Below are 27,104 nucleotides of genomic sequence, written 5' to 3'. Positions count from 1 at the left end.
TCTCTCTCTACACGTCACCGCCCTTTCTCTCTCTCTACACGTCACCGCCCTTTCTCTCTCTCTCTCTCTACACGTCACCGCCCTTTCTCTCTCTACACGTCACCGCCCTTTCTCTCTCTCTACACGTCACCGCCCTTTCTCTACACGTCACCGCCCTTTCTCTACACGTCACCGCCCTTTCTCTCTCTACACGTCACCGCCCTTTCTCTCTCTCTCTCTCTCTCTCTCTATACGTCACCGCCCCCTGTATACACTTCCCGCCCATCTTCTTACTATTGCAGGCAGCCCGCTGGGCAGAAGCTTCGCACAGTAATAAACCGCTTCCGGACGCTACCATCTAGTCCTCCCATCGGGGGGCGCTTTGTGTTGTGCTGCGGGTATCACCTGACTTGAGATTATGCTCCGTTCTTGAGATACGCCCGTACGGTGTCGCGTACACACAGCTGGGACTGTTCCCCTCAGTTCTGCTCTGTGGACGGTCATTTACAGCATTAATCGATAAAAGAAGCTGTAGTCTCCCCCGTCTCTACTCAGTTGTGTGGACCCGCCAGGAGAGCGCCAAGTTTCTGCTGCCTATGTGCGGCTCGTAACATGGCGACAAGGAGGAAGAAGCCCGTGTATGTGCACAGCGACCAGTGGGTGCTCATAGCTCCAGGTACACGCGGCACGTGTTCGTTCATATTGTGCGTTTTTACTACAGTCTTCTCGAGCAGCTGCAGTAGTCAGGCGTGTCGGGACTGGCCCGGATGTAACTTTTCTTTACCCTATTAGCCGGACTGTGGTTTTGCGGCTCTTCCTTGATAATCACAAGTAGCCTGAGCGCCACTAAGGAGCTAGTGGTAAGGAGCAGCGGTTCTCCGTGTAAACCAATCGGGTCGCAGCTTTCATTTGGAAAGTACCCGTGAGCGCAGGACCTCTGAGCTGATTGGTTGCTCCGATTCCCTTAGGCTCGGGGTCACTCCCCTAAATAATATATCTATTATTACTGCCCCCCACCACTCCCAGGTATGAAGCTGCTGTGACCCCGAGCCTATCTATTATTACTGCCCCCCACTCCCATGTATGAAGCCTCTGTGACTCGAGCTGATTATTATTGCTGCCCCCCACTCCCAGGTATGAGGCACATGTGCCCTCATACCTGATAAGCTGAGGTTGTTTGCAATAACAAATATATATATATATATATATATATATATATATATATATATATATATATATATATATATATATATATATATATATATATATATATAATAATGATGGGATGAAATGAATCACTTGTTTAATTCATAAGAGAATACAATAGGTCTTGAGAACTTGCGTTGTCATTTTTCTCTATTTTATGTTCTTCATTGTGTAATGATTTAGTGCCGGCAGATTTGTCATTTCTTTATTTCTCATTACAGATTCTCTTAAAAAAGATGCAAAGAAGCCAAGTGATAAAACGCTGTTTGCTAAACTCCGCAGTCCCCTGACAGGTGATGGTGGCTTCTTATCTCTGCTCCTTGCTCTCTGTGTATCATTACAATGCCCCGACTGACACAGGTCTGGACCACCCAAATTCACAACCCCATAGACCACTAAAGGCCCCGTCACACTAAGCGACGCTACAGCGATCCCGACAATGATACGACCTGTCAGGGATCGTTGCTGCGTCGCTATGTGGTCACTGGTGAGATGTCAAGCAGTCAGATCTTCCCAACGACGCAGCAGCGATGCGGCGACCCGTAACGATCTGTATAAAGAAGCACGCCTATGTGTTTCTGTGTCTGAGTCGACAACAAGGTCGTTGGTAAGGTGTCAAACACACCGATACATGCTACCCAGCGGGACCTCAATGATCAAAGAAATGTCCAGACCATTCCGACACGACCAGCGATCTCACAACAGGGGCCTGGTCGCTGCTAAGGCCCCGTCACATTAAGCGAGATCGCTGCTGAGGTCGCTGTTGCGTCACAAAACTTGTGACTCAGCAGCGATCTCGCTTAATGTGACGGGGCCTTAAGCCCTGTGGCTAGTCTGGGCATTGTAGTCGATATAAAGGCCATGAAATACAACTGTCTGAACCCGGCCTCAGAAGAATCTACCATTGATGTTTGACCCTGCCATTACATACTAACCTCACTCCATCAGAAACTACCGTGCCACGTCGTGCGGGGGCACAGTGCTGAGGGATTGTCACAATGCCAGAGAAGATTGGCTGGTGGATCTGCTTGTGGCTTGGCCCCACTGTCATTTTATGGGGCTAATCATTGGCTTTTTCATGCAGAATCCATGCACATGACGCATGCTGTAGATTTATAAGTTTGCTACATTGTCATTTGTTTTCAGTTGATTCTTTCCCCCCTTCTTTTCCATTACATATAAATGGATAATACAATGCACCCTGCACTTGCATTAGATTAAAGTGGTTGTCCACTACTAGGACAACCCCTTCTTGATCTAAATATTTGGCCCCAATAAAATAAAGAAGCCTATGCTCCCCTCCCTTGCCGACACTGCCGTTCCGGCGCCGGCACGGTAGCAGTGTATATGATTTTTTATTTTATCGGGGCCAAGCATGGGGTATGAGAAGGAGTTGTCCAAGTAATGGACAACTTTAAGTGTTGGCTGATTCTGACAAGTTTTTAGAGTGGATCACACTATTGAAGGAGTTGTCCGTTACATCCATTTTGCTGACCTATTGAGTTATCAATATAAGATTGGTTGGGGTTGGACATGCTGCACCCACAGCGATCAGCGGCTAGAATACCTGGGGGTGCTCAGTGTCTAACACCCACCAATCTGATATTGATGTTTTATCTTAAAGGGGTTATACAGGACTATTTACATTTTATTTTACTACAGGCCTAATAACTAACAGGCAGGCAGTTGCTGTCGATGTCATGCTGATTGACAGAACGCTCCCTGCTGCTTAACTGCGGGGAGCCAGCAGTCAGTCAGCATGATGCCGGTAGTCACCCCCTGTCGACAGAGCAGCCCAGAAAAAAAGCTGCTGTGTTGACTGGCGCGGCTGAATCGCCGGCAGAAGCGTACGTTGTCTCGTATGTACAAACAAACAACAAAAAACAAAAAACGGACTGTTCATCAGTGTTTTGTATTTGCGTTTCATCAATGGTCCATGTGTCAGATTTCATCATCAGCTTCATTAGTAATTTTCACATACAAAAAAATAAATAAATTGCAAAGCTTCTCCTAAACATTATAATGTTACATCAATGCCAGCACACGGATTACACATGGATGGGGCCCCTGTGTTGTCTGATTTCCATGGCCCCATAAACTTGTATAAGTAATTTTCATCTGTGGCTCAAATCAAATACAGACATGTCCACAAAAAAAAAACAGGGACATGTGAACAACCCCATCGACTCTAAAGGGTACGTGTTATATCTGTGAAAACTAGAGTCATGGAGCATACAAGTCTATAGGTCTGAACATTAGGGAGCGCACACGGTGACATCAGAGTGCAAGTCGTGACCATGATTAACATTACAGGGGAGAGCAGAAGCTTTGTAATTCATTATTCCATATGAGAAAATCATTGATGAAAGACTGACCCTGACCGAACACTGATGAATGACAGTTATGAGTCCCCTATATATTAGTATTCTCCTTGTGGTAGAACGACTCGCTCAGCCACCTCCGGAAGTAGACTCAGGAACCCGGGTTTTCTTTGCAGGCTTTATTAACTGCATAAAGCTCTGCACTCCAGCAAAATAAACACAGCCTTACTTGGCTAAACAAAGCAAAAGATAAACTATAGCACAGTCCATATATGTGTGTGCGGTTTGCCCACACAGGTTATGTCCGGCCTTCAGCTCCCTCCTGAGCTATGGCTGTCCAGTCTGGGGACCTTGCCTCTCCAAACACAACAACACAGAGAAAAAAAAACAGGACTGAACATTTAAACGTTGCTCAGCCACACCTTGAGGTGGATGTATGGGGAATGACATCCCTCCCATCACTATGTCATTCCCCTAAAACAACGCTCTTTAAGTGAGATAACCCTCCAGCATATGACATGCTGGCAGAAAGTCCATTGGTTTCAGTTCACACAAGCTAGCAACCTGTGCGACACATACCTCCCCTCATATACCATACCAGTGACTTGTCACATCGTCCTGTGATGTCTAGCAATGCCCGGCAGCTTATAGAGGTTTCCCCATCATAAATGGCCTAGCATGAAAGCAACTGAGAATTCTTGTCTGACATTTTGCTACTGATCCCACCAGGGCAGTGGAGTCGGTATAAAATGGACCGACTCCTAAAATATATAATAAATTGGTACAGTAGTTCATTGCAGTTTGTGGGGAATATTTTTTCATAAGAATTTGGGAAAGTTATGAAATGTCCTATAAATGTCTGTCCTATTCCTAATCTAAGGGTTTAGACTTTTAGCTGAGATTAATCTGTGCTACAGTAAATTTATCACTTAAACATGAGCCATGTGTGAGGGAGTTGGAGTCATGGAAATTGAGGAGTCGGAGTTGGAGGTTTGACTGACCGACTCCTCAGCCCTGGATCCCACCCTGCTTGTGACCCTTTATAAAAGCAGAACTGCCTTCGTCATCGCTTTTGCTACTTTTACCAGAACAATGTTGCACAAGTTCCCGATCGAAGCAAAACAATAATGGGGATCTTTCTCCACACTGTTCCTCCTGCTATAAACCCCTGGGGGTTTTCCCTGATGTCTAATTCCTGCAAGTGATGAGCGAGCACTAAAATGCTCGGGTCGAGCACATTGGAATACTCGGGTGCTCGACCTGAGCAACGAGCCCAATGTAAGTCTATGGGAAACTCGAGCATTTTTCTGGTGGTCCCCCCCGGCGGTCTGCAGAAGGTCAAAAATTGCCCAAATCGATGGGAACGGTGCTCAATTAAACGTCAGACAGGCAGAATATATAGACAGGCAGGCAGGGTATATAGGAGGGTGCATGAAAAACATAGCAGGGCACTTGGAACACACTAGTGACCTCCGATTTTCATGCACCCGTCTCTTTAAAAAAAGCCGGCCGGCAATTCATCAGTGGCATACACCGGTACCCGACAATTTAGAACAGAAAGAATAGAGCATCACACACAGATTAGATAGATAGAAACATGTCAGTCCCATATATAAGTGCAGTGAGTGTTGATTACTGTACTTGTCATTTAGTGTTAAAATAAAGGATTTATTAAAAAAAAAATTGGCGTGGGGATCCCCGTAATTTTAGTCTCTAGCGGAGGTTAAGCAGACGGCTGGGGCAGATGTTTGAAGCCTGGGAAGGGGGTAATACCCACGGAGCTTCCCAGGCTACTAATATCAGCCCCCAGCTGAATACCTAGCCTTTACCAGCTATTAAAATGGGGGACCCCCAAAAAAATGACGTGGGGTACCCCCTATTTAATAGCTAGCAAAGGCTAGGCAAACAGCTGGGGGCTGATATTAATAGCCCAGGAAGGGTGCCATGAATATTGGCCTCCTCCCAGGCTAGAAACACCAGCCGTCAGCCGCCCCAGAAATGGCGCATTCATAGGATGCGCCAATTCTGGCACTTAGCCTCGCTCTTCCATGCTGCCCTGGTGCGGTGGCAGTGGGGTAATAGGGTTGGGGTTGATGTCAGCTTATAATGCCAGCTGACATCAAGCCCAGGTTAGTAATGGAGAGGCGTCTATAAGACACCCCTATTACTAACCCCATAGTCAAAGTTAAAAGAAAACACAAACACCCAGAATAAAGTCCTTTAATTGAAATAAACATACAATTCTTTAATGTTCTAAATTAAACCATACTTACCATCACGCCCATTCCAGCTGAAGCCAACGATCTCCTGCAAAAAATAAAATAATAAACCAACCTCATCCTTACCTTTCCATGGTTCCCAGGACGGCTCCAGCTCTGCTACATTCACATGACAGGCTGGATCGCAGCCGAAAGCTGTCATCCAGCTTGCCATGCCGCAGACACTGAGAAGCGCAGGCATGCTTCTGCTCCTCAGTGTCTGGCTGTGATGGCATCCAGATGAGCCGAGTTCATGTCCAATAAACTCAGCTCACCTCATGCACGTCACCGACAGCGTGGGAGAAATCTCCTGCGCTCAGCGCTTCAGCAGGAGAATTCTCCCATGCTGGGATGGCATTGAGATGACAGGCTGGATCGCAGCTGAGCGCTGCCATCCAGCATGCCATCCTTCATAGACACTGCAGAGCGCAGAGACTAAAATTACGGGGAACCCTACGCCAATTTTTTTTTTAATAAATCCTTTATTTTTACACTAAATAACAAGTACAGTAACCAACACTGTCACTCTACTTATTATATATGTGACTGACATGTTTCTATCTATCTAATCTATGTGTGATGCTCTATTCTTTCTGTTCTAAATTGTTGGGTACCGGTGTATGCCGCTGATGAATTGCCGGCTTTTCATGTTTCACTGTGAGCACTGTTCCCATCGATTTGGGCAATCACTGAAATGCCAGGACCACCATGGCTGTGACATTACAGTGAGTGGCAGACAATCCCTGCATGATTGGTGCTCTAAATAGCGCCAAACATGCAGGACAGGGACCCGAGCTCCCGCCCAAGCATCGCGCAAGTACTCGGCGAGCTCCGAGCATCTCGAGTACTGAGATGCTCGGGCGAGTACCGAGCAGTGGCGAGCATGCTCGCTCATCACTAGTTCCTGCCAATGGCTGCATAATGTCACTGATGTGAAGACATGTAGTGGCTACGGCATTGTACTGGAGGAGTCCATGTGCTCGCTGAGGTTTCTCAGGTGAGCCCGCCTCGGTAAAGCTTAGGAGGTGGTTTTCCTGAAGTCTTGCTGTCATTCTTGTGTCTTTCTCTTTATGCTGTGCAGTGTAGAGAGCAGGCAGCATACCAGCCGAAGCTAAACCAAGAATGAACATGTCCCTTTTTAACCACTTCATGGTTTTTGAACATAATACGGAACATGCACACAGCACGTTCTGACATTGCTATACACTATGTTCATATTATGGGGCACTTTTGCAGCTCTTTTTCAGGCGGATTCTGCCTAAAAATGACAATGCACAGAGCTTTAGGATGTCACATCACAGACTATTATGAGGGCTGCTATAGTGGATTGTCGGCCCCTGAGACTGCAGGCAAACCTCTGATATCGGCATGAGTCTTGATCAGACTTTTATGTACACGTGAATTACACTGGCTTGAAAAAGTATTCATACCCCGTGAACTTTTTCACATTACACCCACAAACTTAAATGTATTTTATGTGATACGCCAACACAAAGTACCAAGTATTTGTGAAGTGTAAAGGAAATGATACATGGTTTTCTAATTATTATAAAAAATATAAATCTGAAAATTGTGTTGTGCATTTGTGTTCAGCCCCCACCCTCCTTCTGAGTCAATACTTTGTAGGACCACCTTTCACTGCAATTACTATTATAAGTCTTTTGGGGAATGTCTCTACCAGCTTTGCTCATCTAGAGGCTGAAATTTTTGCTTGTTCTTTGCACGCTTGCACTGTGAACAGCAATTTCAAGGTCTTGCCACAGATTCTCAATGGGATTTAGGTCTGGACTTTGACATTCACACACATGAATATGCTTTGATCTAAACCATCCATTGTAGCTCTGGCAGGATGTTTAGGGTTGTTTTCCTGCTGGAAGGTGAACCTACGCCTCAGTCTCAAGTCTTTTGTAGCCTTTAACAGGTTTTCCTCCAGGATTGCCCTGTATTTAGTTTCATCCATCTTCCCATCAACTCTGACTTCCTTGTCCCTGCTGAAGTAAAGCCTCCCCACAGCATGATGCTGCCACCACCATGTGTGACAGCAGGGATGGTGTTTTCAGGGTTATGTGCAATGTTAATTTACCACTATAAATAGCGTTTTGCATATAGCACAAAAAGTTTTACCTTGGGTCAGAGCATCTTCTTCCTCATTCTAATGGTGTCCTCTACATTGCTTTTAACAAACTGCAAATGAGACTCCTTATGTCTTGCTTTCAAAAATGGCTTTCCTTTTGCCACTCTTCCATAAAGGCCAGGTTTGTGGAGTGTATGACCAATAGTTGTCCTATGAACAGATTCTCACATGAGCTGTGGATCTCGGCAGCTCCTCCAAAGTGACCATGGGCCAAATTGCTGCTTCTCTAATTTCTGCTCTCCTTGCTTGCGATGTCAGTTTGGGTGGACGGCCATGTCTTGGTAAGTTTGCAGTTGTGCCATACTCTTTGCATTTTTGGATGATGGACTGAACAGTGCTTCGTGAGATGTTCAGAGCTTGGGCTATTTTTTTTTTTTATAATAACCTAACCCTGCTTTACTCTTTTCCACAACGTTATCCCTGACCTTTCTGGTGTGTTCCCTGGTTTTCTTGAGTGTTTGATCCCTAATGTTCTCAAACAAACCTCTGAAGCCTTCACAGAACAGCTGTAGTTACACTGAGAATAAATTACACACAGGTGGATGCAATTTACTAATTATGTGACTTCTGGGGGCAACTGGTCACTCAGGATTTTATTTAAGGGAATCAGACTACAGGGGGCGGAATACATATGTACGTCACAATTTTCAGATTTATATTTTTAAAATAATTAGATAACCATGTATCATTTCCCTTACACTTCACAAATACTTGCTACTTTGTGTTGGTATATCACATTAAATCCCAATAAAAGTAATGTGAGTGTAACATGAAAAATGTGCAAAAGATCACGGGGTGTGAATACTTTTTTTAAAGCACTGTGCATGGCAGGCATAGAAATAAATATTTAATACACAGATGGATTGAGTCCCTTATCTTATTAGCTTTCTTCTCTGGCTCATAAAGGGGCATGTGGACATGGGATCCCCTGGTTGAACTACACCTTTAACAGCAATCAAACATGGCTGAGTGGACAGTGGATAATTAATAGTCCCTGATGTCACAACCTTTAATAAATAAAATTCTAACTGTTGCGCTAGGACCAAACTGTTATAATACCCTGAGCTTAAAATCATCATGACTTGTGCTTCCACAATTCTGTATTTCTATGGACTGCAATTTCCGCATGTCATCAGACAGGTTAGATTTCATTTTATTTCATTCTCTAAGATGAGCAATGGCTAAATGCTGTGTAAATGCCCCTTAAGTTTCAAAGTTGAACGTAAACAAAGTCTATAACCCAACATGCTGATCAGAGACATGTTGGTGTGACAACTAGGTTCGGTCAGCAATGGTTGAACGATTGACGTCGTATCGGTGATCCCAATGGTGTGATTTAGTGCCTGTACTCTCACTGCGCAGGGTGGCTAACTATGATCCCTTCTGTTTTTATAGGTAAAGGAGCCATGTTTTTATTTATCAACTCTGGACAACAGGTCTGCGAAGTGAAAGCTTTCCAGGAAGAATTTCGGTCATGGTTTATTGGTCAGACAGTTCAAGAAGGTGATAGAAGAATAAAATTCACTTTTTTTTTTAAATCATATTAATGCCGTAAATTCAATAACTATGATAAGCAGAATTAATATTGGACTCTATAATTTTAGATTTCCAAACTAAAAAGGATTAGTCAGGCAAAATATATAGAAAACCATTCAGACCCAGAGACCCCGTGCCGCTTTGGTCTCCATTACTTTTCAGGTTACTTGCCAGTCTCCACTACCTGCTAAAGCAATGGTATCCTGGATATGCTACTGCTGCAGACAAGCGGTGGTTGTAGTCATCACTGTGACCAACGATTGGCTGCAGCTGTCCTATGTCCAGGTCAGGGAAATCATCGCTGATCAAGAAATGGAGACTGGCAGTGACCTGTAAACCTCAAGCATAGTGACAATGTATCAGTAAGGCAATAGTAGCTTATTTTGGTATTTTCACCAATTTAGAACTGTCTTAAAAATAATTTTGCTAAACTGGACAATTTATCTCAAAACAGTCCTCAAGAATAAAAAAAAAATCTCCTTTCAGAGACATAAATAAGCCATCCATGCCGCCAAACTGCTTCATAAGAACTTCTTGCTTGGTCCACTTTGAAGGAGACAAATAAGCCAAGAATCTCTCGCTCAAATACATCATTACCCCAAGGCAGGAGGACGGAGATACTCGTAAACATTTATCAAGCAATTTACCAAAGTTTTTGGCATAAACAAAATTCTAAAAACTTGCAAAAAGTCTCACATTTCTGCACAATGCTTGAAAAAAGTTGAAGAAGTGGGCATGGAGTATCGGGAGGGGTGCGCCTACCAAGTTTTTGATAGTTGATAAAACTATTGCAAACAAGTCTCAGACTTTGGCACAAATCTGCACCTGTTCAGAGGTGCGCAATGAAATCTTGTCAATTAATTTTTTTATAAAACACCAGTCTTGATAAATGTGGCCCGCTGTCTTCCTAACTGGGTGTATGTAGTACAGATTGAGAATCTAAGATCTATAGGGAAAGAAAAGTAGAGTCTTTTAGTTTTTGCATGCGTGCGCCAGTTGGGACATTTTTTCATATTCTTACTTAATCTACAAAAATTATACTTGGATTAGTCATTTTATTTTTTGCAGTAATTTTCTTATGCAATTTTGACTTAAGAATAATCATTCTCACAGTTCTTTCTGTTCATTTCTAGATGGTAGATTACTGTATGCAACCCCGGTGGATCCTCTGTATTTGGTGTTGTACTATCTGATCAAGGCTGACAAAGAGGTACAGTGTCATCCAGCTTTTTGTTATCACTGAAATTTTAGCAAAAAGAAAAAAAGGTTTATGCTCTGTTATTAGCCATGTGAAAGTTGGTGCAAAGTAAAATGGAGTAATAGCCTCTTGCTGCTTTAATTTCTCCATTGACCTCTGAAAAATGATTGGTGTATACTGCCATGAACAGATGCATCACTTCTTGTATACAGTCTGTATGAACACATCTTGTCCATAGACTGCTGCTTATGAGCCGCACACACATAAATAATATCTAGGTGAGCAAATTTAGGAATTTTCAGTTGTAAATACATAAGTTATTAAAGGGGTTGTTTCAACAAGAAAATCTGAATTTGTGTATTTTTTGGACATATGTAGGTGTGCCCCACTTTGATTAGTAGAGAATCGCTAAGAAAACATTTTCTTGTTATGGCTGACTTTTCTCAATTTTATCTTATATGGTGGACCATTTATATGTTCTGATTCATTCACATCTTCATTGCATTAATTTAAAGGGGTGTTTTAGTATCCGAAAACCCCTGTCTCCGGGCACAGTTTTAGTAACACAAACTGCTCTACTTCTCCTCCCCATGCCCAGTGCTGATTCTCCACAGCTGTTCTCTGTGTCTGTTAATATTGTCTGTAGCACTCACAGCATTTTGATAGCGCTGCAGCCAATCGATGAGCTCAGCAGCTTGTGCCGACTACTCAAGCAGAGTCGCTAAGTGCACTGATTAGATGTAGCGCAGCCTTGAAGTGCTGTCCTTTCAGCTGACAAGCCCTGTGATATACTTTCTAATGATCAGCACCCCGTGATATACTTTCTAATGATCAGCATATTGCAGAGCTTGTCAGCTGAACGGGCGGCACTTCAAAGCAGGATTCAAGCAGAGAGGAGAGTGAAGTCTGATCTGAGCATGCGTGCTCAGACTTCTGTCACTCACCGAGACGTACCCCCGCCCCCACCAGTGACATACCCTGCTCTGTTCGTCCAATTTCGGTCCCCACACCAGAAGTAGCAGAGCCAGAATCAAAAAAGAAGGACCCACAGAGAGATGAGCTTACAGGAACCCTCTCGTGAACTTTTTTTTTTTTGTTCTAAATCTGTGTGCATTTTATGTAGTGTCAATGTGTTAATATAGTCACCTACCGCCACCTTCTCTGGGATCCAGCGCCCGTCCGCTCCTCATTGACGTCACCGTTCTTTATACTTTCCGGGTCACACTGAGCTCTGCTTGACCCGGAAGTGGCTTTTACAATGTTAGTTTATGGAGTGTCATAGACCTACATTGTAAAAGAGACTTCTGGTTCATGGATAGAGTGATCCAGAGAGTCCAATGGGTGGTGACGTCACTGAAAAGGGGAGCGGACCGGCGCTGGCCAAATTCACACGTTCATGATATACGGTCCGTGATCAGGTCGCAGTACCTGACCGGTAGGTCGACTAATCTGAACTGACTGCCTCATGGTCCTATATCAGGCAGCTAGTTCAGGTCAGGAGAGCTGTTGCGCAGGCCGGGTATTTGAATCTGGTTTGGGATATTGGAAACCTGAGTTTACCCCTATTTTTTCCTGTGCAAAAGTCTAGTCCTGCCTTCTGTAACTGACGAGATGTGTTATGTATTAACTACATTTAAAAAAATATTTATATATGTTATATCTAGAATATAATCGGCTAAGCGTGTCTCTCTGAGGCCTTTATAGACTGCGCATGCGTGACACGCAGTCTGGCTCCAGACAGAAGACCGCATCCAGCCGTTAAAGGTAAGAGGAGTGTATGGCGCCGGAGATCGCGGTATGCATAGACACTGAACGCATACTGCAATCTCTGGCACCATACTTATATACTTACCTGACCGGGAAGAGCGTTGCCGCGGCGCCTCTCTTCGCCGGAGACCGGGGCAGGAGTGAGGCGTCGGATCGGCGCATGCGCATAGCGCTATTTGGCGCCATTTTACTGAAGACACATTTGCAGTGTGTCTTCAGCAAAATGGCGCCGGACAGCCCTGTGCTCCGGTGCTGCACTCCTTCCCCGGCCTCCGGCAGAACAGGACACAGAAGCGCTGGAGCACAGGGAAGAGAGGTGAGTATAACGGTTTTATTTTTTTTGTATGTGTGTACAGCGTGAAAGGGATGAGGGGGCCACATATACCAGGATTGTGGGGTGAGGGGACCATGCATACCAGGATTGTGGGGTGAGGGGACCATGCATACCAGGATTGTGGGGTGAGGGGACCATGCATACCAGGATTGTGGGGTGAGGGGACCATGCATACCGGGATTGTGGGGTGAGGGGACCATGCTTACCGGGATTGTGGGGTGAGGGGACCACGCATACCGGGATTGGGGGATGAGGCGTGCCACGCATACCGGGATTGGGGGATGAGGCGTGCCACGCATACCGGGATTGGGGGATGAGGCGTGCCACGCATACCGGGATTGGGGGATGAGGCGTGCCACGCATACCGGGATTTGGGGATGAGGCGTGGCACGCATACCGGGATTGGGGGATGAGGCGTGGCACGCATACCGGGATTGGGGGATGAGGCGTGGCACGCATACTGGGATTGGGGGATGAGGCGTGGCACGCATACCGGGATTGGGGGATGAGGCGTGGCACGCATACCGGGATTGGGGGATGAGGCGTGGCACGCATACCGGGATTGGGGGATGAGGCGTGGCACGCATACCGGGATTGGGGGATGAGGCGTGGCACGCATACCGGGATTGGGGGATGAGGCGTGGCACGCATACCGGGATTGGGGGATGAGGCGTGCCACGCATACCGGGATTGGGGGATGAGGCGTGGCACGCATACCGGGATTGGGGGATGAGGCGTGGCACGCATACCGGGATTGGGGGATGAGGCGTGCCACGCATACCGGGATTGGATGGTGGGGACAGGAGGGGAGCAGCACAAATACCAGGATGGGGGCAACACATACCAGCATGGGAGACCATATACCATTAAAAATGCTCGCCACCCGGGCGTAGAACTGGTTCAATAGCTTGTAAATATTATGTTTATATTATTTTTATATAACATTTTAGATAAACAATCATTATTACTATTTTTATTTTATTTTCAAAGCAAGGAAAATTTCAGCCGGCAGAACAGATCGTGGTAGATGAAGACTTTCCATCATGTAACTTGTTACTGCAGTGCACACAGGTAGCACAATCCCTCCATCATGTCACAGAAGGAAAAGGTAACGACATCTGACCAGCTAAAGCTAATTTACAAAGTCATGGAAATCTGCATCTCAGTATCTGAAAACCAAAGTTACTTCACACTGAACCACAGGCATGTGTCAAGTGCCAGTTTTGGGTTTTTTTTTCATTGTTTTTTTTTTCCATGTGCGAAAAAAATAAACAATTTTTTTTTTGTTGCAGTTTTACAATCATTTTTTTTCTACGGGAAATGCTCTAAACTGGAAATAATTACATGTGCTGTTTTTCTGGCATTTTTATGCTGTGATTTGCACACACAAAATGCAATAATTATGTAAAATTTAGCTAGAAGTGCCTCTGTTCTTCAAAAAGCCGCTTCTTTTCAGCTTGATTTGATGTAGCCGCAGTTTTTTATGCTTATTACACAGTCTTGTGTGAGTGCAGCTCCTGAGCTGTTGTAGGAAACACTGGAGTATAGATGATAGATTATGTCTGCTATCTATTGTATATGGAGTCTGTACTTTCACCTTTCTCCACAAACTAAGAAAAATACTTTTTATTTATTTTTTTTTTTTACTAGAAATTGGCAGCAAGAAATTTTACAGGTACAGCAAAGAAAAGACACTTGCATGGCTGAAGAAAAAGGTGACTATGTTTTTAAAAAAAATAATTCTGACTTAAAGGAAACCTGTCATCAGGTTTTCCCTATTTAAACTAAAGCCACAACCTAAATTTAGCAGGTTTATTACTGTACTCCATCAACCTGTATATAATCCCCAACTCCCTCTGCATATTGTAAAAATACCTTTTATAAGTCTCCCACGCCGGTGCTGTCCATTGAATGTGGGTGGTCTGGAGTCTGCACCTCCTCTATCCGCAGAATCGCCATCCTCCTGCCTTGATTGATGTGGATGATACATGTATGTCATCCCTGCGAATCTTGCGCCTACGCAGCTTAAACACAGTCGCACTTTGTTTCGCTCTAAGGGCAGAGCAAACTTCTGTCATGCACAGACTTGGCTTTCGGTTAATAGGTGTCAGCGCATTATAAGACTTTTCTCTGCCCTTTAACAGGGAACAGACATTGAGCTGACAGTCCCTTCAACATTATCCCACCCAGGGAACAGACATTGAGCTGACAGTCCCTTCAACATTATCTCACCCAGGGAACAGACATTGAGCTGACAGTCCCTTCAACATTATCTCACCCAGGGAACAGACATTGAGCTGACAGTCCATTTAACATCTCACCCTGTATCAGTACGCTTGACCAACCTTAGTCTAAGGTGTATAAGACTCCTTTATTCCACCTTCTTGCAAGGAAGGACTTTCAATAATCATTATGGAATCGCCAAGTAACTTGAATTCTAAGCTTCTTTCTCAGACCAAGACAACGTTTTCTGTGCATTAATATTTTTTGTAATTCTGTTTCTTTAGGTTGATCAGACTGTTAAAGTAGTAAAGGGCAGTGACGTATGTGTGGGGGGCAGCGCGCAGTCTGCCAGCTACATCCGGATTAAACAAGAATCTGACATAAAAGAAGGTGCATGCGTGTTACTATAATGTCCTAACTGAGCTTTTGTACAATGACACATCTTGTATTCATGAATGGCGAAATGTACGGAAAGTGACAGTATACATCATTGTGTTGCACTGATAGATTTTAAGCGTTACATTTTTGGGAGTTTTCATCTATAAGCTTCTTGTTTATTGAGGGAACCGGTCATTTCTGATGACAATCGTTTAAATTTGGCCCCCAGGCCTTATACTTTCTGTTCTTTCAGTATAGCAACATGGATATTAGCAGCAATAGACTGGCGGCTCAGACCTTACTTAGTTATATTGAATTATGTAATGAGCATGCTCTGATTAGGACAAAGATCATTGTGAAGGGAGGGGGAGGAGGTGATCTGTGACATCACCTATTGTGGATCCTGTGTTAACAGCTGTGTATAGAATTGTTATTTCATTGCACTCCTATCTATGATGATAATGAGACTGCTGAAAAGTCATGTAGAAAGCAGGAAGAATGTGTCTGGTATAAGGAAAATTGGCCAGTATTAAAATAGTAAGATTTCTGCCGATTCGTCCGCTGCTGTTACTGGAAGATAAGTGCTGTCATACACAGCAGACCTCTCCCACATATGGTGCAAACTCAAATCCTGAGCCTGCTCCATATAGAAGTACCCCGACATGTAAAGTACCAGTATGTCATATCAGTAAGGAGTTAAAGACCTATCACCAAATTTATTATTTATATGCAGTATGTTTAGGTGTTTTATCTAGATAGATGGTGACTTTGAAATTAATAGTTATCAAAATACTTTATTTTTATTTCACCTGTTTTCTACATATGCGCACCGCCATCTTGTGGTTGGCACTGCTTCTCCACATCACCTCTGCGTTTCACATGCTTTTGGTCCTGAGAAGAAAGGGCATGGCTTCTGTAGAGCGTAACACTGGAAGCCACTAGTTGCAGGCATGTGATCGTAAAAGAATGAAGGATCGTGGTGGGACATTCTAGGGGAACTTGTATGAAGTGTACTCTACTATTAATAATAAAGCTGCTAAGAACATGTCTTTTCCATGAGCAGATAGATCACGCCATTTATGGCAGGTAACATGGGGGAATGAATAAAGTTGAATCCCAAAATGTAAGGCCAGTAAATTGATTTGATCATTGAGCCGCTTGCTGCCGCTCTCCTGTGCACACCCTGCCATTGGCAGTAAAGCTGATGGAGATATTCCTCTGTTTACTGCTGGCTGATAGACATGTCTTCAACAGGTTTACTGTTAATAGCAGAGTGTGCACAGCAGCGCGGCAGTGACGGCTGCTGAAACAAAGAATAAAGGTTTCTGCCACAGTGTCCCAATCTATAGACATGCCGAGAGTTTTGCTTTTGCAGATCATGCACACAGACATCTCCTACGCATATGACTTCACCTTTTAAATCACATTTTGCAAAGTTTTATTTATTTATTTTTTTTTTTATTTCTAAGACAAAATAAAGATGTGGGGTTTTTTTTTGTTTTTTTTTTTTGGTGATCATGAAGTACTCTCTGCACCAGTGCCCAGATAATACAAAGATATTTGAAGATTAAAAAAGGAAGCATTGATCCCATCCCAACGCAGATATATTCCTGCTTCTCCTTCCCATCTGATTTATGCTGACATGCTGTGATCACTATATAATAAGGACGTTTTTCATTATGTTGGATCATGATTGTACAAAATAACAGTGATTATATTAACATCAAAGAGAATTGATCATTCGCCTTTTTTCAATTTCCTGGAGTAAAAAAGTTGCAGATTTGATTGCACAATAATTTTCCCACCACTCATAGGATATTTCTAAAGCATAGGTGGAGTTTAGTTGAGATGTGGCCATCCACAGCCAGACATGTTGGTTTTTTTTTTGTTTTTTTTTATAATTTACACCAAGCATTTAGACTTGATTCCCTGACGCTTGGACAACTTGGCTCGGGACTCCTAATATATAAGACTTTTTATTAAAGGGAAGCTATGATCAGAAAGTCTCCTATTGTCTAAATAAGGTTTTGGTGTTTAATGTAATAAAAAAAAAAAAAATGTGAAAAAATTGCCAATTTTTTTTTTTTTTATCTTTTTCCATTGGAGCTTTTTTAGACTCTCTGTCCTTCTAAGAAGCGTTTTATAGGAGATTTCTCAGCAGAGGCAGGATTACAATGACAGGTCAGGGCTTGTTTACACACTGCGTTTTTTTTTCAAGTTTCTTTCTGCGCTTTTTTTTTTTGTCATGGAAAAAACACACTGTTGTACAGTAAGAGCAAAGTGAATGAGATTTCTGAAATCTCATGCACATGCTGCTTCTAATTTTCTTGCAGATTTGAACCATCAAAGTGGTTTTTCATATCTGCAGCATGTCAATTCTTTCAGCGTTTTTCACCCATTCAAATGAATGGGAAAAGATTGCATGAAAAAAAAAATATTTTGCACAGTATTTTTCCTGCCAGCATTTGACTCGAATATTTACAGCAGATTTTTCTGCAGCAAAAAACAAAAATCTGCACATAGCCTAACACCTCATACACAGCTGATATCCCAAGCTCCACAAATCACAGTAGAGGATGTCACTTCTCCCCCTCTCTTCATGATGACCTTTGCACACGCTCATTAGATGCTTCAATACAAAAGATGGAGCTGAGATTCAATAATTGTGGCTAATGTACATGTTATTTCCTGAGGCCAAAGTAGGAGTCTAAAAAAGCGCTAAGTGGCCAGTATGAAAATTTCTTATTTCTGGGTTTTTGTTTGTTGTTGTTTTTTTTTTAAGAAAAATTGAGCTATGTAAATAAAAATTGCCAAAATGAAAAAAAAATAAAACCTTTGAAACAAAAACCTGATTTAACCAATAGGTGATTTTTCTGATGATGGCCTCCTTTTAAGACCGGCATGGAAAATACAAGTCTTTGTAGATTCTCCCCATAGTGTTTCAATGTATTAGTCAAGTCATAGTCACAAGCCTGCTGCATATGTTGAATATAGTTTTGCGTTATGTTGATGATATTTATGGTATTTCTTATTACTAGATCCTTTGTTTCATTGCTTGCAGGTAAAAAAAATGATATAAAGAGACATCTGCTCGGTTATATAATCAGACATTTGTGTCAATTCAGAAAATATTGTCTAAAACTCTTCGCACTAGTCTGACATTCCCCAAAGCTTCATAAACTGAATCATGTTATGTTTGCACTGCTACAATCCACCCTGTGTAAGAATGCCAGGTCAGGCAGAGGTTCAGAAGACTCCTTCTTTCTTTAACACCAGGTCAATTCCTGGTGCAAAAGCTCCATCACTACTTCAGCTTAGATGGAATTTAGAAAAGTCCATGTTATTTACCATATATCAAGGTTTTAATAAGATCATTTTTATTAAAATATTACATGTGAGAACTGCAACTATCAGATATTTATGGCATTATATATATTAACCCCTTAAGGACCCTGGGATTTTCCGTTTTTGCATTTTCGTTTTTTGCTCCCCTTGTACCCAGAGCCATAGCGTTTTTATTTTTTGGTCAATATGGCCATGTGAGGGCTTATTTTTTGTCGGACGAGTTGTACTTTTGAACATTACTGGTTTTACCATATCATGTACGGGGCAAAAAAATTCCAAGTGCGGTGAAATTGCAAAAAAAAGTGCAATACCACAGTTGTTTTCTTTTAATTTTTTTTTTTACCATGTTCACTGAATGCTAAAACTGACCCGCCATTATTATTCTCCAGGTCATTTCGAGTTTGTAGACTCCAAGCATGTATAGGTTCTTTCTTTATTTAAGTGTTAAAAAAAATAATCCAAAGTTTGCTAAATAAAAAAATAAATAATGGTGCCATTTTCCAAGACCCGTAGCATCTCCATTTTTCGGGATCTGGGGCCGGGTGAGAGCTTATTTTTTGCGCGACGAGCTGAAGTTTTTATTGATACCATTTTGGGGTAGATCCGATATATTGATCGCCCGTTATTGCAATGTTGCGGCGACCAAAAAACATAATTCTGGCGTTTAGATTTTTTTTCTCATTACGCCTTTTACCGATCGGATTAATTCTTTTTTTATATTGATAGATCGGGCGATTCTGAACGCGGCAATACCAAATATGTGTATCTGGTTTTTTTTTTAATTATTTTATTTTGAATGTGGCGAAAGGGGGGTGATTTAAACTTTTATATATTTTTTTAAAAAACATTTTTTTTACACTTTTTGCTTGCTTCTATAGTCTCCATAGGCGACTAGAAGCAGCAACTGTCCGATCGCCTCTGCTACATAGAGGTGATCTGTTCATCACCTCTATGTAGCAGAAATGCTCCTATACTATGAGCGTCAACCACTAGGTGGCGCTCATAGTAATCTTTACATGACAACCACTGGAGTCTGCTGCAGACCCAGGGTTGTCATGCCGACCCATCGGTGACCCGCGATCACATGACGGGGTCACCGATGGGCGGGGTAAGCGAAGCACTTCCGGCGCGGCGATGTTAAATGCCGCTGTCAGAGATTGACAGCAGCATTTAACATGTTAACAGCCGCGGGTGGATCGCGATTCCACCCGCGGCTGTTGGGGGCACGTGTCAGCTGTATAAATCAGCTGACGTGCCTGGTTCAGTGCGGGCTCAGCGCCGCAGCCCGCGCTGTGCAGGGGGTGATATCCTGGTGCGTACTATTGCGCCCCAGGCTCTAAAGGGGTTAAAGAAGCACTCCTCCTCCCATCAAAGTTTTCATCCTCTTAATATATTGCAATCATATTATATAGCACTGTATACTTACAATTGCTCATTTTGTCTTTCTACCCAGCTAATTCTTCTTTTTCATTACATCTATGACATCACATGATTAAAAACTGACAAACTGAATCCTCTAAGCTCTATGTAGAATCAGGAGGTCAATTTTCCCTGTATGAGTCATAAGTCACAGCTAAAGTCCCTGGCAGATTGAGGAGATGATGGGTCAGGATTTGAAGAGGGAATGATTTCTGCAGGGACAAGAGACCTCCTGTTTCTACGTAGAGCAGAGAAAAGAGAAGAATTAGCTGGGCAGAAAGGCAAAATGAGCAATTGTTAGTACACAGTGTTATATAATATGATGACTGCAATATATTAAGAGGATAAAAACTTTGATGGGAGGTGGAGGAGGAGTGCTTCTTTAAATATCCCCGATGGGACAACTCAATAAAGGTTGTGCTCGTTCTTCATATATAGGAGATTCACATAGAAACTACTTGCATCATTTTAGTGTCTCTTTGAACATTTCTTTTCTTTTTTTCCAGAGGACTATGTGCGCTATGCTCATGGACTGATTTCAGAATACATTCCTGAAGATCTTCGCAACGAGCTGTCTGCGCATTTAAAGTAAGGTGACATCAATGTAAAGGAACAGTATGTATGAAGCCTACTCCACTAGGAAGGAGGTTTTGTATTCAATGTTCACAAAAGCTTTTTTTTTTTTTTTTTTTTAAATAGATGGCCCTCTATTTTATTAAAGAGAACCTGTCACCACATTTGCCGCATATGAGATACGGCCACCACCTGTCAGCCCTGATATACAGCATTCTATAATGCTTTATATAAGCCCATGATCTGAACTGCAGGAGGAGAAATAGTTTTATTATACTCACCTAGGGGGTGGTCCGGTCCGAGGGGGTGTCGCTCGTCCTGGTCTGGCGCCTCCCTTCTTACAATGCCGTCCTTCTTCCTTCGTGTGGATGACGCGTCCCTACGTCATCCACAGTCATCCTGGCATCGCGCTCCTGCGCAGGTGTACTTCTGTGCCTTAACCAGGGCAGAGTAAAGTGCTGCAGTGCGCAGACGCCGGGGCTCTTTGACCTTTACTGGCGCCTGCACACTGCAGTAGTTTACTCTACCCTAGTCAGGGCATAGAAGTACACCTGCGCAGGAGTGTGATGCCAGGCAGACTGTGTAGATGACATAGGGACGCGTCATCTACACAAAGCAAGAAGGGAGGCGCCAGAACAAGACACCCCTCGGACCGGATCGCCCCCAGGTGAGTATAATAAAAGGGTTTTTTCTTATCTTGCAGGTCGGATCGGGGGCTTATATACAGCATTATAGAATGCTGTATATCAGGGATGAAAGGTGCTGACTGTATCTCATGAGTCAAACCTGGTGACAGGTTCTCTTTAAGGCCCGGTTCATACTGTGCACCTTACTGATGGTTTTAGACTTTATTTTTTTATGTAAAATACCCGCCAGTCAGATGTTAAATTTGGGTTTTGGGTGGGTGTTTTTTTTTTTCGAACACAGTACCCCTCAGCTATTATTTTATGTAAAGAATAGAACTTCATAGTATGGCAGACTTGCCTTATCTAAGCATGCCAATATTGTATTATAACCCTCTGTGAATCTGCAGCAAGATCCTCCTGTAATACGCGGAGTTTGATAAATTGACCTAATAAGAGTTAGCTGCTATTTTTAAAGCATAGAAGCACATTGTACCTGCGTACCTCACCATTATCATCCTAATTGCACCTCTAAATCCGTAGTTTGACTCCTGAATTGTTTCAAAAAACTGTTCCCACTACCTACTTCCCACTACTACACACAACACAGTAATAGAATAATATCCTATACACTTTTTTTCCCTTTTTTTTTTTCTTTTCTGGTAGATGCTTTAGGCTACGTTCCCACGATCAGTTTTTGGTGAGCTTTGTTGTTTTGGTTTTTTTTTTGTTACGCCTCGTATTTTAGAAAAAAGGTAAGTAACCTATTTTAGTTAATGGGTTCGGAAAATCTGCAACATGAAAAACTCACCAGTCGCTCGTCGTGGGAACGTAGCCTTAAAAAAAATCTTACAACATTTTTATGTTAAACTTTAGGCTTAGTGCCCACGATGCAGAAATTTTCCTGAGCATTTCTGCATCTCCTTGGCAGAGAAACGCGTGCGGTTTTTGACGCTTTTTTTGCATGCGTATTTGCCATGCATTTTTCCAATGCATTGTATAGGCAAATATGCATGCAAAAACGCACAATAATTGGTCATGTCCGTATTTTTTCTGCGAGTAAAATCTGCGCAGAAAAAATCCTGACCATGTGCACAGAACTTGCAGAATGTCATAGGAAGTCATGGGATAAGGTATGCAATGCGTTTCTGGAGCGTTTACAGCCTTAGGCTATGTGCCAACGATGCAGAAATGCTCCGGATTTTTTCCTGAGCATTTCTGCATCTCCCTAGCAGAAAAAACGCATGCGGATTGTACATCATACAGAAGCGTTTGTCACGCGTTCTTCACATGCATTTCCGCATGCGGGTTGTCAAGCGCTTTCCAGGCGATTTTAGCATGACTTGGAAAGTGCTTGACAACTTGGTCACACTATATAAATCCATCCAAATGGCATGGATTTATATAGTGTGACCTTAAAGAATGGTAAAAAATAAATCTATACTTTACCTTCTGATGGCCCCCGGAGTCTTTATTCGCTCCATCTTGGCTGCCGGCAGCGGTACACTGAAGGACCTGCCGACGTCAGCGTCGCGTGACCCGTCACATGACTAGATGACGTCAGCACAGGTCCTTCAGTCCACCGCGATCTGCCGGCAAGCGAAGACAAGGAGACTGCGGGCCATCAGAAGGTAAGTATAATATTTTTTTATTTTTTTTTGCAGGTTCTATGGTACCCAGGTCCTGAGGAGAGTCTCCTGTCCTCCACACCCGGGTACCATCCGCACATTGAAACGCATGGATTCCGCATGTACAGATCCAGTGATGCGGATTCCATGCTTTCTAATGCAAGTCATTGGCGGCAAAAACGCAGCGCTTCCGCAAAATAATTGGTAGTGCTGCTTTTTTTTCCACAATGATAATCCGCAGCGGAAATTTCCGCAGCATGTGCATAGCACATGCGGATTATCATTGGGGGACATGGCAGGCTTTCTACCATGCGTTTTTAAGCGTTTCTGCAGCATTTTTACCGCTGCGGAAACGCTTAAATGCATCGTGGGCACACAGCCTTAGCCTTAAGCTGTGTGCCCACAATGCGTTTTTGGTGCGTATTTGCAGCGCGTAAATGCTCCAGAAACGCATTGCATACCTTATCCCATGACTTCCTATGACATTCTGCAAGTTCTGTGCACATGGTCAGGATTTTTTCTGCGCAGATTTCACTCGCAGAAAAAATACGGACATGACCAATTCTTGTGTGTTTCTGCATGCGTATTTGCCTATACAATGCATTGGAAAAACGCATGCAAATACGCATCAAAAACTGGTAAAAAAGAAAAAGCATGTAAAAACCGCATGTGTTTTTCTGCCAAGGAGATGCAGAAATGCTCAGGAAAATTTCGGCTTCATTTCTGCATCGTGGGCACGAAGCCTTACACCCGATGTAATAGTGGCTGCAGAGCAGAAAAAGATAGGGCCTTATCTGAAAGGTGTTAAGGCCCCGTCACACTTAGCGACGCTGCAATGATCCCGACAACGATACGACCTGTCAGGGATCGTTGCTGCGTCGCTATGTGGTCGCTGGTGAGTTGTCAAACAGGCAGGCTCACCAACGATCAGGGGAGCAGCGACATCGTGGAAAGAATCTTTCCACGATGTCCTGCTCCTGGTTACCAGCCTGCTGAAGCAGGAGCAGGCTGGTAACTATGGTAAACATCGGGTTACTAGGGGCACGCGTGCTCCTAGTAACCCGTTGTTTATCATGGTTACCACTCTGCTACAGTGAGCGGGAGGTTACCGCTCACTTTAGCAGGCTCGTAACCATGATAAACAGCGGGTTACTAAGTGCTCGTGTGCCCCTAGTAACCCGATGTTTACCATAGTTACCAGCCTGATCGCTGCTCCCGTTGGTCACACACAGCGATGTGTGCTGACCAGCGGGAGGGCAACGACCAAAAAATGGTCCAGGACACTTTGCAGCGATCAACGACCTCACAGCAGGAGCCTGATCGCTGCAAAGTGTCACACATAGCGAGATCGCTAGTGAGGTCGCTGTTGCGTCACCAAAACCGTGACACAGCAGCGATCTCGCTATGTGAGATGGGGGCTTTAGTCATCTGTGTTGTATACCAAGCACTGTCTGATTATGAAGGGTACATCCTGTTATCAGCTGTGTACAAAGGTGTAATCAGTTATTGTATTCCTGCCTCTGAGTGTTTCTGAAAACTCTTCCTGAAAGGACAAGAAGTTAAGAGTCTAAAAAAATCCCCAGTGGTGCACTCCTGTTCAACACCATGAGACACCCCTTTAATTTTTTTGACAAATCAGCCACTGTTTGAGGTGTGAGCAAGGTATTGATCCCTATTTTTTTTATGTCCTTGTTCTTTTCAGTCTGCCAGATGTCTCCAGTCCAACCCCAGAGCCACCAACAAAGGTATCTGCTTGTGCGCGGCATCGGCCTGCTTTGTTGCTGCTAGCATTTCCATTAATCAAAACTAACTCTTTCCTAGTAATTTGCAGTAATACCTCTATGCCAAAGTTTCTTTTTGAGTTTTAATAGTATAACACCTAAAGCTAGTTTGCATTTAGTTGCCAATGGATAAACTGGGAAGCGGGAGGGGAATGTGTCTGACGAGCATCTCTGGTCGGTGGATTCCTCTGTATTCATAAATCTCATGATGGAAGCATCTCAAGTAAAATGAGGCCTCTTGCATATCTTCACAGAGAAAATAACAGTTTTGTGTAATTTCATGATATATTACGTTTTTCTGATTGCTAAACGTACTCCTTCCCCGGATGTGGACCAGAACTTAGTCCAGTCATGTTGCCAACTTAATGGATTTTTCCCCCCCCTTCTGGACCTTCATGTAAAAATGTACTGAGTACGTCCCCCCATCTAAATTTGCAGAAAAGGAAAGTGTCTGACAAGCCCGTGGAAGCAGAAGAGGACTACTCAAAATATTTCTCAAATGACAAAGGCAAAAAGGTGGGCAATGTTTTCCCTAACACTTCTAGTTTGTCATTTGCTTCTTTTTTTACCAACGTATACGGGAAGATTTAAAGTGTAATACTCTTTTCTCACAGACCTGATCTGGGCAGCTACATTTATTTTCTTCCATAGTTATGGCGCTTTTCTATCTGTGATTATCTTTTGCTTCTTACCGCCTATCTTATGTCCGTCCAATGTGAGGGTCCTTTTTTGTATTAATAAGTTTATATAGCCATTGTGTAAGAACGTAAAATAAAAGCACATATGGAATTTAGAATTTTATTAAACTGTTGGGGATTTTTTGTTTTTGTTTATGAACTTCGGAGAAAAAGAAATCAGCTGATTATATAACTCAAGATATAACTAGAGCTATAAACAAAAAAAGTGTATTTCCAGTGATAGAAAACTTCTGAAATGTCCGGTGCTCTCCCACTTGGACCTCATTCAGACATCTGTGTATCACATATGAGTTCTATCCTTGTTTTTCTCATAGTAGAACATGTACTCATTATAGTCTGTGTGACGCTGAGTCACTACTCCCGGGTAAGCCGTGAGACAGTTTAGTCAGGAGGTCCGAGGTCAGATACCAGGAGAGCTTGTAGTACAGAGGGTTAAGGTAAAGGCATGTTCAGGAAACAGTCCAGGGTCAAAACCAGGGAATTTAACAAACAGTCAGAGGCCAAGTCCAGGGTCAGATACCTAAAGTCAGAGCGTCCAAAGCAGAAGGGATAATCCATGAGAATTCTCACAACAGATCCACAATCGTAAACCAGATCAGAAGTCAAACACAGCTAAGCGCACACACCTAAAGCAAAGCTACAACTGACAATCTGCTGCTCACAGCAAGCCAGCTAAATACTTAGAAAATCATCTGAGGACGGAAGGCCCCTGGTCAGACACCCGCAGACCAGACCATATTGACAGCACTGCTGCTCAATCAAAATGTTGACAGCCAAGTACACAACCGGATCATATTGGATGACTGGACTGTCACTCACAAATCCGACAGTCCAGTACACTCCAGATGCAATTGTGCAGCCAACCTGTCACTCACAGCGTCCCTAGACCACAGTCAGTTATGAAACCATGTTGTTTTTTTTGGGGTCGTAGACACGTGTCCATTTTTTTTTATTACTTTTATTTTTTTTTTACTCTTCAATTTCCCTGACTCCACGACTCTGACCCACAGCACGGCCTCACTACTGAGCATGTACATAAAGTGCAGCACAGATTCATCTCAACTAAAAGCCGAGATCCTTACATGAGAAACAGAACAGACATTTATAGGACATTTCATCACTTTCCCAAATTCTTATGAAAACATTTACAGGACATCCTACATTGTACTACTGTACCCCATTTATTAAGTATTTTCGGAGTCAGTCCATTTTGTCAATGGACTCGGATTCTGAAGCCCTGTTTACCATCGAGCTCTGCGGTGGCCGTTTTTGGACATGATGAGAAATGGAGCCAGAAGGAGGCATCTGCAGAACGGTGACCAGCAGGTATAGTGACTACACAGTAGTTGTGTAAAAGTCAAATTCACTTAATGTGAGTAGGAAACCAAATGTTGCTGCTCTGAAACAAGTTGGGGTTGTCAGGTCTTCTATTGTTCATCGACGAAGCATAATTTGTGGTCCGTTTTATGGACCCGACATAATACCTAATGTGGGAAAACTAACTTTGTTCACTGTTTTCCATTCACAGACTAATAGTAAGATGACCGCAGCTCAGAAATCCCTCGCTAAAGTGGACAAAAGTGGAATGAAAAACATATCTTCTTTTTTTGGTCCAAAAGCCAAAACCGCAAAATAATAAGAATAAGACTGTTAAATGGAAATTCAATGTTTTTTATTTAATAAAAAAAAATATTGTTTTGTTA

At 43.1% G+C, this 27,104-nt stretch overlaps 1 protein-coding gene across 2 annotated transcripts; it reads left to right on the top strand.

The window, feature by feature from the left end:
• The first annotated feature begins 290 nt into the window (after positions 1-290).
• Positions 291-27,104, top strand: RNASEH2B (ribonuclease H2 subunit B). Of its 2 annotated transcripts, XM_073662653.1 has the most exons (11): positions 294-655; positions 1,407-1,478; positions 9,294-9,401; positions 10,568-10,644; positions 13,724-13,841; positions 14,384-14,448; positions 15,241-15,346; positions 20,605-20,686; positions 24,625-24,667; positions 25,142-25,219; positions 26,930-27,104. In XM_073662653.1, exons 1-11 carry the CDS (start codon positions 592-594, stop codon positions 27,035-27,037), a joined length of 921 nt encoding a protein of 306 aa, XP_073518754.1. In that variant the 5' UTR covers positions 294-591; the 3' UTR covers positions 27,038-27,104. The 2 variants fall into 2 exon arrangements, with proteins under 2 accessions (XP_073518762.1, XP_073518754.1); XM_073662661.1 differs by lacking the exon at positions 25,142-25,219 and having other exon boundaries at positions 291-655.

Source organism: Phyllobates terribilis, unplaced genomic scaffold (assembly GCF_046119375.1).
Source record: "Phyllobates terribilis strain yellow unplaced genomic scaffold, ASM4611937v1 Scaffold_2__4_contigs__length_985480577, whole genome shotgun sequence".
In the NCBI taxonomy this organism is placed as follows: domain Eukaryota; kingdom Metazoa; phylum Chordata; class Amphibia; order Anura; family Dendrobatidae; genus Phyllobates; species Phyllobates terribilis.
The sequence above is the reverse complement of the archived record's forward strand: the minus strand, read 5'-3'. Positions and strand labels throughout refer to the sequence as shown.

Excerpts from the sequence above, each read along its gene's own strand:
- RNASEH2B (XM_073662653.1), top strand. The coding sequence starts at position 592 with ATGGCGACAAGGAGGAAGAAGCCCGTGTATGTGCACAGCGACCAGTGG. Across the intron at positions 13,842-14,383 it reads TCATGTCACAGAAGGAAAAG|AAATTGGCAGCAAGAAATTT; the intron begins GTAACGACATCT and ends TTTTTTTACTAG. Across the intron at positions 15,347-20,604 it reads AGAATCTGACATAAAAGAAG|AGGACTATGTGCGCTATGCT; the intron begins GTGCATGCGTGT and ends CTTTTTTTCCAG.